This window comes from Trematomus bernacchii, unplaced genomic scaffold, assembly GCF_902827165.1.
Source record: "Trematomus bernacchii unplaced genomic scaffold, fTreBer1.1, whole genome shotgun sequence".
NCBI classification, from domain to species: Eukaryota; Metazoa; Chordata; class Actinopteri; order Perciformes; family Nototheniidae; genus Trematomus; species Trematomus bernacchii.
The window spans coordinates 1,420,381-1,432,965 of NW_022987625.1; the positions used below are offsets into that span (position 1 = coordinate 1,420,381).

At 41.2% G+C, this 12,585-nt stretch overlaps 2 protein-coding genes across 2 annotated transcripts in view; one reads left to right on the forward strand and one right to left on the reverse strand.

The window, feature by feature from the left end:
• ckap5 (cytoskeleton associated protein 5) overlaps positions 1-12,585 on the forward strand; it is a 66,654-nt gene that overhangs the window by 514 nt on the left and 53,555 nt on the right. The window contains exons 2-4 of the mRNA XM_034132920.1: positions 5,881-5,977; positions 7,851-8,044; positions 10,099-10,305. Coding sequence (XP_033988811.1) covers positions 5,921-5,977; positions 7,851-8,044; positions 10,099-10,305 — 458 coding nt within the window. The 5' untranslated portion in view covers positions 5,881-5,920. The remainder of the gene's footprint in view (positions 1-5,880; positions 5,978-7,850; positions 8,045-10,098; positions 10,306-12,585) is intronic.
• Positions 11,933-12,585, reverse strand: part of LOC117484446 (zinc finger BED domain-containing protein 1-like) — a 1,546-nt gene continuing 893 nt past the window's right edge. The window contains exon 2 of the mRNA XM_034132919.1: positions 11,933-12,350. Coding sequence (XP_033988810.1) covers positions 12,085-12,350 — 266 coding nt within the window. The 3' untranslated portion in view covers positions 11,933-12,084. The remainder of the gene's footprint in view (positions 12,351-12,585) is intronic.

Below are 12,585 nucleotides of genomic sequence, written 5' to 3' on the forward strand. Positions count from 1 at the left end.
GCTAACTGATTAGCAACCTAGTAACTAACGTCAGCTAGATGGTGACCGCTCCCTGTCACAGTAAACTGGAAACAACATTGGTGACAAGCAGTCAAATGGTTAGCTAGCCTAATTGCAAACGACTGTCTGTATTTAAAGATGCAGTCTAGTTTCTTAATGCACGTCCTCCTCGAGCCCCCCTGTGTTGTTCATTCTTGTGTGCAGTTCAAATGTGCTGTCCACATTCTGGCGGTTTACTGCCTGTCATAACTCTACAATGTGAAACACAATGTGTTATTGTGATTGCAGCCGGCGATATCTTGATATATCAGTTGTTTGGTTTTGGTTATAACGGTATTGTAATCTAACTTAACTGTGGTATTTCATTTTCAGTGTAAATGTTTTATTACAATTCAGTGAGAATAAGCTTTCAACAAGACAGCTTTAAAAAGTGTAATGACAAGATTACTCTTGGAAGGGTCTGTAGTCATTATGAGGACCTACCTTTTTAAATGGAGTTATGTGCTCCTTCCATACTGTGGTCTGTTGTCTCCTATATTTGAAGCAAATGTTGTGAACGTTAAAGGATACTATTATGGATCAACATGGCTATAAACTATTAAAAAAATGCATTAACTTAGTTTGCATTGCTTTTGTAGGACTGGCTCCACTATGACCGCATTTAGAAAAATGTGGGTGATGTCTTTACCCAGGGGTTATCAACTTTGCCCAGAGGCCACTTTTTCAAAATGACAGGATGCCATGGGGCATTTAGGACATTAGGCGCTTTCACACCGGAGTACTTTTCCAGTAATTTTCCCAGGAATAGTTCCGATAGTTCCTGGGATGTTGCGTTCACACCAAAAAGCTCTCGGGAAACTTTTCACCCCTTTTTAGTCCCTGCTAGAGAGCAGGGACTTTCCTGGGGAGGAAAAGGTTCCAATTTCTGATTGGCTGGGCGAATTGCAAACCACGCCCCGTAAAACTCTGAAAAGTTTTTGTGAAGCCGCCATTTTATTTCCTTGCATTAGCATTATTAGCATTAGCCCAGCACACCAACGGAGAGAGACTAACTTATGGCAACACAAAATAAAACGTGGGATCGGTGGAGTGATGAAGAGGTGTCGGCGATTTACCCGGGCCTTCGGGTGACGATTTACTTCCACCCAAAGTCCCGGACTCCGGGGGGCTCCGGGACTTCGGGTTAGGGTTAGGGTTATAGTATACGCCGAGAAGTTGTTTGCGGCCTGCCAGTAAACCCAAAGCAGAAGAAGAAGTGACGTCAGCGGCTTCATTTGCGTAATCCTCCCTCAGGGACTTATTCCGGTGTGAACGCGATTTACTAGATGGTTCCGGGGAAATAAAAGTTCCAGGGAAAAGTTCCAGGAACTATTCCTGGGAAAAGTACTTGGTGTGAAAGCGCCTATTGGTACGTCATGTTGGTACATTACCACATGAAAGTGAGTGGTACCCCTTACCCCATACCCCTTTCTCTATTCCAGGGGTAGCCAACACGGTGCCCGCAGGCACTTATTCGCCCGCATGTTCTAAAAATAGCTCTCCAAGCAATTCTAAAATGTAAAAAATACACAAAAGGAAATGTAATTAAAAGAATCTACCCTATGCATAAACGAAACCTCAATCATAGCGAACTCTATCTACTTACTACAACTCTATATCTATCTATCTATCTAACACCCCTCCTCCCCCCACCCCACAATGAATATCGACCAATCACGTTCTTGCTTGATTTGCGGGACCAGCGTTGCAGTCGGGAAGAAAAGCAATGTGGAGCGGCAGCTCCCCGCTTCATAAGGAGTGCAGTGTTTCCCCTAGGATGGAGTCATAGCAGCGGTGCTAAGGCATAATGTGAGCGCGGAGCGCGTGGAATTTTTTAGTGTGTGCGAGTGCGAAGTGCGCCCCGCCAATTTGTTTCTATGTGTCTGCCAGCACAAGAAAGGCTCTTGAGGCCTAGTACCAGGGCCGGTTCTAGCCAATTTGCTGCCCTAGGCGAGATTTTATATATAAAGAATAAATGAAAAATCTCTACAAAAGACAAATACACTACAAAAACAGAAACTTATTGACATAGGTAATATACGTCAAAATGGCTTCAAATGTATTCAGTATTGTATGAACATGTTTGAATTGGGGGGTGGACGTCACATCCTCTAGGGCAGGGGTATTCAACTAAAATTCAACGAGGTCCAGTTAGAGAAAATGTCCCCATGCAAAGGTCCGGAACATCAAAATGTCTAAGTTGCTTTATGAATTAGTGTGATATATATTGAAGTAACTAGCTTTATCAACGTCTGCATGTAATCAACAACTGACTGCCAATCAAATAAAGAAAGTACAATTTAAAAAAAAAAAAAAAAAACAATATTTATTGTCAATTAACATTGAACTATACAGTAAATACTGTGGATATGTGTAATGTTCCTCTCGGGCTGCATTTAAAAATAAAATAGAGAAAATAAATAAAATAGCTTTTGAAAATGTGTGCATCTTTAAAAGTGCTTAATTTTAGATAAATAAAATAAAGTGTAGCAGCAGCTTGCGTTTCCCTTTTTCTTTGTTAACCGTTTCACATCATGACTTAACAGTTTCACCCGATTATAGAACAATATCAGTCTTTACACATCATAACAATTGAACAGTTTTAAAGTTTCTCTTTCTTTCCCTCTTATATTGCAGTCCCTCACTCACTTCTTTTTAATTCAGTGCGAGAATTGAGCTTGAGCTTGTCCTGCCAGGAGTTTAGATCTGGGCTGAAATGGTGTCAGGGCCATTCTCATACACACATGCAGGTGCTCATTGGTTAGCCTCGGTTAGCCTGCCCTGGAACGATATTTAGTTTTAATTTTGATCCTGGTGGACTGATCATATTGGGCTCTGAGACTGCTTATTTTTTGTGACCTCAGTTCTGACTTGAGAGGGAATGTTTGGTCAAACACTTTGTGTTTTGTCTCATAGTGGCGTTTTGGCACTTTTAATGAGCGCCACGGTCTCTGAGCAAATGAGACACACTGGCTCTGTGCTCCCAGTGGGCCGGATGAACATGAATGAGTCCACTCAGGGTTAAAAGCTCTGTTCTCACTTTCCTCTTCTTGGAGAGCGCCATGTGTCATTATTTGTCTCTCCCTGTCTGCCGCTAACACGCCTGTTCACTCTCCTCTCCGTCTTCTCTCCCTGTATCGCTAATTATTCTCTTTACTCACTTTCCTCTCCGCTTCTCTCTGCCGCGCTCTCATCTCTTCTTCTGTGTTTCTCTCCCTGTATCGCTCACTCGTCTCTTTCGCCCCCTGTCGGCGGTGGTTAAAATAGAATCGCCCCGTCAAAATTGAAATCCCCTATTAATGTATTGATTATAGGTCCGGGTCCGTATAGGTCGGCGTCTGGGTCCGGATCTGGACCGCGGTCCGCCTGTTGCCGACCCCTGCTCTAGGGGGTCCGGGGGTAATCTGGTGCACTTTGAGTACACAATTACTAGAGACCTGATCCAGGGGGTACAACTCTAAACACCCATATGAAAAAGATCGGTTTACATTTTAATAATCAAATAAGTATATGAACATAACCAATAACCTACCATAGCCAATAACAAATAAATGTAACTTATTTTATTTTTGTTGTTCATTCATATCTTATTTTACCTTAACATTTATTTATTTATTTATTTATTTATGCATATTTTTGTATCTCTCCAACTTTAAACGATATGTCTGGTTTACTGTCCTATAGTATACATTGGAATGATTTCAAACCTGTTTTTATTTATCCTAATAATTATAAAGGAGTGCCTTGGAAATATGTGTTTACATAATTTGTGGTCAAAACGTTTGAGACCCACTGAGATAACTTAGACTAAAATGAACTATCTAAACACTCAAGAGAGTCCTTTACCTCACTGAGCCTCTCAGTCTGACAGGAGAGCTCTCCTCCACCCTGGTTGTAGAAACATCTACTTCTTATATCCGTTAGCGCAGCTAGCACCAGATTCTAATAACAACAGCGCCGGTACCGGTGCGCCCTCTCTCTCTCTCTCTCCCTCCCTCTCTTGCTCCCATGCTCGCACTTTGGCTGTGAGCTGCGGGCGCCTGATAAGCCAACATCCCCCACTTTCATCACTTACAGCGCCCATCGTACAGGGCAAATGAAAAGTGTAACCGGGGTGAAAAGGGTGTTAAATTTACTTAATTATGAATGTTGTTACATCAAGGCCGAAAATTAGGATGAGCGCCAACAGTCAAAAATGTTTTTTCCCCTCCCGGAGCTACTAGCGCAGCGCCCCCCAGATCTGGCGCCCTAGGCGACCGCCTATGCCAAAAATCGGCCCTGCCTAGTACATACAGTGGCAATGTCTCAAGATTTAGCAAAAAATACACCTTTTATTGAACATACAGTAACACAAATACTACAAATCCACATAACAAACAATCAAAAATGAAAAAGGGTCGCCACTTATTATTATTTTAATTACCTGGCTGGCACCCCCTAGCAGCGGCGCGCATATTTCAGCAGCGGCGCTGCGCCGCCACTATTTGTATATAGGGGAAACACTGGAGTGTGACTGTGATTTTCCTTCTGGCAGAATCTACACAACACATCAGCCCCATTGAACAGCCTAGTCGTGCCAGCCTATACAGCACATGAGGGGCAGAGTTTTACTCTGTGTTGCAACTTGCATATATATATTTATTTCACTTGACGCACACACACGCATGCCGTAATTTCCACTGGGGACAGGGGGGACATGTCCCCCCCACTTTTCGAAATCCCGTTTGTGTCCCCCCACTTTACAAATATGTTTTTTTTTTTTTTTTAACGCAAGCCGTCATAGTTGTAAAAAATAAAGTAAAAAATAAAGTAAGAAATCATTCCGATGTGTACTATAGGACAGTAACAAAAAAAAAGAAACAGTTTAAAAGGGGAGTGATTAGTAAAATATGCATAAATGAAAAGAAAGAATGCTAACTAGATAAGATAAGAATAAACAAGTTTAAATGATTTGTTATTGGTTGTGATCATATTCTAAAGATTTTTGGATTATTGAAAAGTATACAGCTCCCTTTCATCTGAGTGTTGAGAGCTGTTTCCATCAATTCATTTTGTGCTCAAAGTGCACCAGATTGATGCATTTAACTTCAACATTTAATGCACTTCAATACCTCATAAAAGTAATCACTGTGAATCAAATGATTCACTTTAAATAAAATAAAAAACCCAGCACCGATGCCCCGCGGGCCAGAGCAATACATTGAGTATTACTGCCTTGGCATGTTTACCAGACTGGTTTGGATCAATATGAAATATGAAGCCATAGCCCCTCCCTGAATGTGCATTAGACAATCACATGCTTATGCTTTTAAATGGAACTGAGTGCATGTAACAGAAAACAATCACGTGACATGATTTTGAATACTTAATTATTAAGAAAAATGAAAGTATCATTGTTGTAGCCCACTTGCAGGACTTGATATTTAGTGACTTTAAAAAGTAAATAATCCAAAGCCTTTTATTATTCTCCAGTAATGGCGTCTGCATTAAACATGTATTATAGGCTGGACTCCCCATATGCTCGCTTGTTTCAACAAAATTGTAATTGCTCATATTTTCCACTTATACTTAGGGTCACCTGAAATTGTTCCAAAACACTGATCGATCGATAGGCGAATAGATATTTGTTTGTGGGCTTGTGGGCTATGTGTTTTATGCTGCAATTTGGAAAATGTAGTAAATGCAGGCAAGTTGTGTTTATTGGTGTTTATCTTAACACAGTCATGATTATTAGACTGTAATTTCTCTTTATTTTTGTTATACTTTTTTTTCGTTATACATTGGAGGGTGCACTTATTCATCAGCAGTTAACCAGTCAATAATAATGCTGTTGTTTTCCAGTTGAGTTCCTTTTGGGGAAGTCCACCCCCGAGTGGCCACCATGGGGGACGATAGCGAGTGGATGAAGCTTCCCGTCGACCAGAAATGTGAACACAAGGTGACTGATGTTTGTCTTCAATGATATTTTCTAAAGTTTATTTCAATTTTATATTAAAAAATATTTCCTCCTTATCAGATATTGACAGGAAATGTTTGTCATATCTCTCCCATCACATACAAAAACATTAGCACTCTCTTACGAGAGAATGATGATATATAGTGTTTACTTTTGTGTATATTTTGGATCAGTCGACCAGTAATGGTTTCTACTCATCAGCACACAATGATATCATTGTACGTCAAATAAATAATACTACTTCTCAGGTTCTTTTACTTAAACTAGCACAGTCTCCACCTGAAAATTATTCCTACAGACATCCCTACTATGAAGTTAGGTATGGTGCAAAATGCGAGAGCTTGTAAAACCTGATGTAGCATGTCAGCTACTTCCTGTTTCCGGATGAGGGGTTACCAAAATAAGAGTACTGCGTGTAGCAGTATAATTAAACATTACAGGTTGTGAGTGACATTAGTTATCATATTTATATGTTTAGTAGGTTGTGGAAGTGCGCTCCAAAATATTTGTTGATCTTCTTTATTGGTATTTATTATTTTGATATTATTTATTTAAATGTAGATATAAATGTATTGGTTTTTCAGTTGAATTATACTTAAAGTTCAGGGTAATCAACTGTTAAAAACATACTGTTCAAATTTTTTTTTTTTTTTTTTTTTTTTAATAAAAGTTCAATAAATGGATGTTTTCAAAGTCAATGGATAATCGTTTTTAAAAATGGTGATATCAATATTGACCAAGATAATCGTGATTATGATTTTTGCCATAATCGAGCAGCCCTACTCTGAACCCTGTCCTGGATAAATGATGATTCTGGAGTCTGGTGATATGCAGTCTAATACCTTGTTTTTTTTCCTTCTCACTCAAATATTACTTGACAAATGCATATTAATCCCATAGGTATATAGAGTTCTGAAGTGGGAGAAGCTGTTTCAGGGGTTTTCCTGGTTAAAATTAGGGGAGGTGGTACATTTTGATGATGTGCACAAACATGCATGTGTACAGTGTCTTCAACAGGCCCACTTTTACAACCAACACATTTGTGGGCTTCTAATGAAAATGGTTTTCTTGCTAGTGGGTCTATTAAATGACTCTCTTGGTATTAAAAATGAATATGTGCTTCTCTGCAGTGGTCCCAGTAATATTTGTTCCTAAAGTGGTAGAGCTAGGTTTACCAAGAACTAGGGATGCACTGAAGTGTGGTGACAACACCTGATGTTTGTCTTTTTGCTACGACATGTGGCCCAGTACTGTTCCAAGTCCTTTTTTTCGGACTTCTTTCATTTTGAAGGATAAATACACAGACTGAGGGCGATCTGGCATAACTTTATAGTAATTCGCAGCGCATCGGCCAAGTATATAATAATCATTAGTACGGTATGAGCTGATGAAATTGCCATTGGTCCATCCCACAGCTACCCCATTTATATTAGAGAATGTACAAAACATTGTAAGCAAAAACTGAAGTGGAACTGTAGCAGAATAAGTCGAAGGGCACTCGCAAATAATAAACCTACACCAAGGCCATTTCCATGAGTAAAACACATCGTGTGCATCTGCCCCTCTGTTCGGATGCACTCCATCAGTTAATGTTCTTCCTTGGTCACTTTTCAACCATGTTTCATGAAAATCAGGCAAGTGGTTTTCCTGGAATAAAAGCAAGTCGTGCACACTTGAAGGGACCATGGAGAAGATGAAATAACAGATGTTATGAATGTAGGTCACACGCCCTGTCGGTTTTACAGGAACTGGTAATTCATTTGTGTGTTTATACATGCTTCTCTTTCTTCTTTTGAAGGAAGACATTTTTTGTGTTTACAACCTAACCCTTTCTCTTTTTGTGACTCTTTTCCAGGTTTGGAAAGCTCGTCTGAATGGTTATGAAGAAGCTCTTAAGTTGTTCCAGAGAATAGAAGATGAGAAGAGTCCAGAGTGGGGGAAGTACCTGGGGCTAATAAAGAAGTTTGTCACTGACTCTAATGTTGTGGCTCAGCTTAAAGGCCTGGAGGCTGCCCTGGCCTTCATTGAGAATGCTCATGTAGCTGGCAAGTAAGTAAAACATTTTTCAAGCAGGACTCATGTCGTTCTGAACATTGCCTTAGTCAGGGAAGAAGGTGTTAAACACACTAAATTAGCAAGTCTTAATAAAAAAAAATCTTTCCCCTTTTTGCTTAAAAATGTTTTGGGAAATGCTTTGTGCAGAGTCGTCCTCTGGGTTAACCGGCAGAAGAACTTGGTGTCTGTTATTTATGGTGAGAGGCCTGCAGTTGAGAGCACTGAATGCATTGTCTTGACCAACAGCAAGCAAAGCATGCTCTCAGGATACCTTGTTATATATCCTTTATTCACTGAGGGAAAAAAAGCAATTTCTTGGATTGATATGCTTTTTTTTTTAAAGAATATCCTCCAAATTAATGTTGTGTAGTTACAGTATGTGCGTGTCAGGAGATGCGTTACTTAATGCGTTAAAGATACTTCTGTGTAACAAAAGCTCAGGAACCTTAGTACTTTTGGAGGGGGGGGGTGGTGGACTACAGCGCTTCGCGATTGTCAACGGGGGGGGGGGGGGGGGGGGGGTAGTGGAGTACAGAGCTTCGTGTCCGCGGAGCGTGTGAACGTTGTGACCAGCTGTTTTAGCGCAGGGCTGTACAGACCGACGTTCACAGCAGCCCTGTCTGTGCACACGGAGACCGACTCTGTCGTCCGGTGATCTAACTGCCTTCTGGAAAAGCTTCACAAGTACGTCGGTACGCAAATGCGCTTTGTGACACAAGTGACGGTACGCATTTCAGATTGTTGCCGGGCATGCGTACCTGCGTACCAGTTATGTGCACCCCTGCGTATATCATATACGTGCGTGGATTAGTCGACTAATCGCCTTGACGACTATTGGTCGACCAGAAAATCTTTAGTCGATGGCAGCCCTAGGCTGTTGTTGTCTCTAGCTTTGGGAATAACCCTTTTCACTTTATTCAGCAGTACCAAGCAAGACACATGAAATGGCTTAAGCATCTGTTGATACATACAAAATTGAATCCACTAAAGCAGTGGTTCTCAACTGGTCAGGCCTCGGGACCCACTTTTTCCTTTGTCAATAGATCGCGACCCGAAATTTTGAACCACTCGAATCTATTCAACAAAAAATGGTGCTGTGTATATGTATGTATGTATATGTATGTATATGTATGTATGTATATGTATGTATATGTATGTATGTATGTATGTATGTATGTATATATATGCTTTTCAGCATACAATATTAAAGTACAGTGCATATATCCCTTCACAGAACTAAAGTATGCTTTTAAAAAAGGTTTAATGAGATGATGGAATCAAAGCTGGACTGTATAACATAAAAAGGCACACATGCTGAAAACCCAACCCCAGAAGGGGGTCTGGGGGGATTCTCCCACAGGAGATTTTTATACATACTAACATATAAACTACGCATTCTGGTACACTCTGAGAAGAAAATAAATAAATGTATTACTACCCGACATATTAATAATATTTGATGCCATTGCTTGTGTTTCACTTTGTTCTGAAGCTGAACTTGCTGCTCCACACAGAGAGAAGAGCAAAGAGGAGAGAGTCTGTGTGAATTACTTTCAATTGTGGGTAAGGGTAGATAGCCCCCATTGTTCTGTGACCTGTCAATCATCAAACCGGGAGTCATATTTCATTATGTGTTCATTTTTATCTGAAGTTGTACCCATGGATGTATAAAGAATACTTCTACCGCAAAGTTATTCTCCGTGGGGACTTCCGGCAGCAATCTTGATTCTGATTGGCCAGAAGACTCGAAAAGACATCAGCAAAGATGTTTTATTGAGAAGATGATTACTACGTGACAGAAGTTTTCAAAACCGTTTATGGTCTCCGGTACTTCCAGTCCAAAGCCTACTGCATGCACAGCGTTAGAATTTTTTTTTCTTCACTCACACATCTGCGACCCACCAGTTGAGAACCACTCTGCACTAAAGTGTCAACCTATCAGATTAAATCTATGCATACTGAATATTGAAAAGTCTGCATAAGATGATGTTCATCCGTAGATGTGTATACTGTGTTCTGACAGGCAGTGTTTGTATCAATCTCCACAGGACCACAGGTGAGGTGGTGTCGGGCGTAGTGACCAAAGTGTTCAACCAGCCAAAGGCGCGGGCCAAGGAGCTGGGCATGGACATCTGTCTGATGTACATCGAAATGGAAAAGGGCGAGGTGGTGCAAGAAGAGCTGCTCAAAGGACTGGAAAACAAGAACCCAAAGATCGTGGTGGCCTGCATCGAGACTCTCAGAAGGGCTCTCAGGTCAGTGCTCCTCCCCCCCTCTACCCACACGGGTTAGAAAGGCCACACTAATGGCGCATTTCCACTGCAGGGCCTCGCACGACTTAGTACGGTATAGTTAGGCCTTGGTAGGCCAGGCTCACTTTATGCTGCGTTTCCATTAAAGTTTAGGAACTGGGGTAGTAACTATAGTAACACAGTGTAGGTGGAGCCGTGACGTCATCTTCAATGCAAAACCAACATCAGCCGTTAGCTGTTAGCACTCAGAGCTCACAGCTCCTCATATATGTTCAGAAACTAGACAAAAGTTAATCAAGTACAAACCACAGACTGTCTGTGTCATGGTGAATACAGTCGCTGCTTTATTTATGTCTGTAGGCCGTTGTGAGTGTGGACGGTCGGAGCATATACTGCGTTAGCTTAGCTGATCTCCATTCAGAAAACACGAGCAAGAAAACGACTTCACTTTACGTAGCCATGATGATAATTATGTCTTACCTTTGCTGTTTTGTGATCAAAAGTTGTGTTCAAGGTAGGGTTGTGCGATTATGGCAAAAATCATAATCACGATTATTTGGGTCAATAATTTATATCACGATTATTTTGACGATTATTCATTGACCATTTATTGAACTTTAAAACAAATAATATTTTACCAATAAACAAGATCAACACATATGTTGGAGCGCACTTCCAAAACCATACTAAACATATATTAATATGATAAATAAAAATAAATTAGACCAAAATAAATTAAATCAAATATGTTGTAGTGCACTTTCACAACCTACTGACAACTCCTTAACATATAGCCAACATGGCCACCATGGCAAATGCTGCTCATGTCATCTCTTAAAGATTTTTTGCGAGAAACACCAGCCTGTTTACATGGTCTGGTTTCAGAGATGAGCGCAGGCAGGTGACAATATTGCCACCTGTACTGAAGACCCTCTCTGAAGAGGAACTTGTGGCTGGGATGCACAGATACTTCCTTGCCAGGATGGAGAGCCGTGGGTAGAACTTCCGGGATTCCCTCCACCACTTTAGTGGGTCCTCCTCAGCATCCACTGGCACTGCCTGGAGGTAGGACTGTAGCTCAAGAGCTATGGCCTTGTCCTTTTCCAGAGCAGGTTCTACAGCTTGGTCTACGGTGGCCTTGAAGAAGCTCCCCAGTCCCTTCTTCTTTTTCTTCTTTGGTGCAGCAGCAGCAGCATCCTCCGTGTCATCTGCAGGCACCGCTGCCGTCTCAAGAGGGGCGTTCTCCTTGGAGTATTATAAAGAAAATAAGAATGACATGTTTAATCAGACAAAATGGTTATGAGTATTAACATTTATACCTAGAATTACATTATAACACTTTGACAACACATTCATTCACTTAATTGTATTTACTGTCAAATCTGTCATTTTAATTTTTTATTATTATTATTATTATTATTATTATTACCATGAGTGTCATCACCCTCCTCATCTCAGTTGTCAGGCTGGCTTCAATGGATCCTCGATTGTCCTCACTGACATATTTGAGCTTGAACCTCGGGTCCAGGGCAGAGGCCATGTCAAGCAGCTCTTGTGTCGCTGCGTCATCATATTTATCATTGAGATAGTCTAGTATCTTCTTTTTTATGCTTTTGTGAGGTCTGTGTCATCCTCCTGCACTGCCAGCAATGAGTTGTTGAGGAGGTGCAGGGTTGGTTTAAAAAAAGACACACTTACATACTTCTCTCCAGAAAGTGCGTCTGTGAATTCCACCAGAGGGCTAAGCGACTTATTGATTGCCTCCAGTACATCAACGTCCTGTCACGTGAGGGAGAGATGTCTGGTTTTTCGGTCGCTGGAAAGGACCTGGGCAATGGCCTTCTGCTGCTCGAGGACCCTGTCGATCATGGCCTGCCTAGATCCCCATCTGGTTGGACATTCTGTCTTTAGGGAGTGTTCAGGCAGATTCAGCTGCTGCTGTGCCACTGCAAGTTCACGCTTCTTTTTCCAACTGTAGGAGAAGCTGCTGACCAGCTTCTTGCAAAGCCCCATTGCACGGCCGATCCTGGGATCCTTCATTGCATTCTCTAAGATTACAACAAATACATATTATTTAGTATCACGATGATAATCATGATCTTCATCAAAGCATGATTTGGTGTGGAGAGAGAGAGAGAGAGAGAAGAGAGAGAGAGGAGAGAGAGAGAGAGAAGAGGAGCTCTCTCCTCTCCTCTCTCTCTCTCTCTCCTACTCTCTCTCTCTCTCTCTCTCTCTATCGCTCTCTCTCTCTCTCTCCTCTCCGTCTCTCTCTTCTTCTCTCTC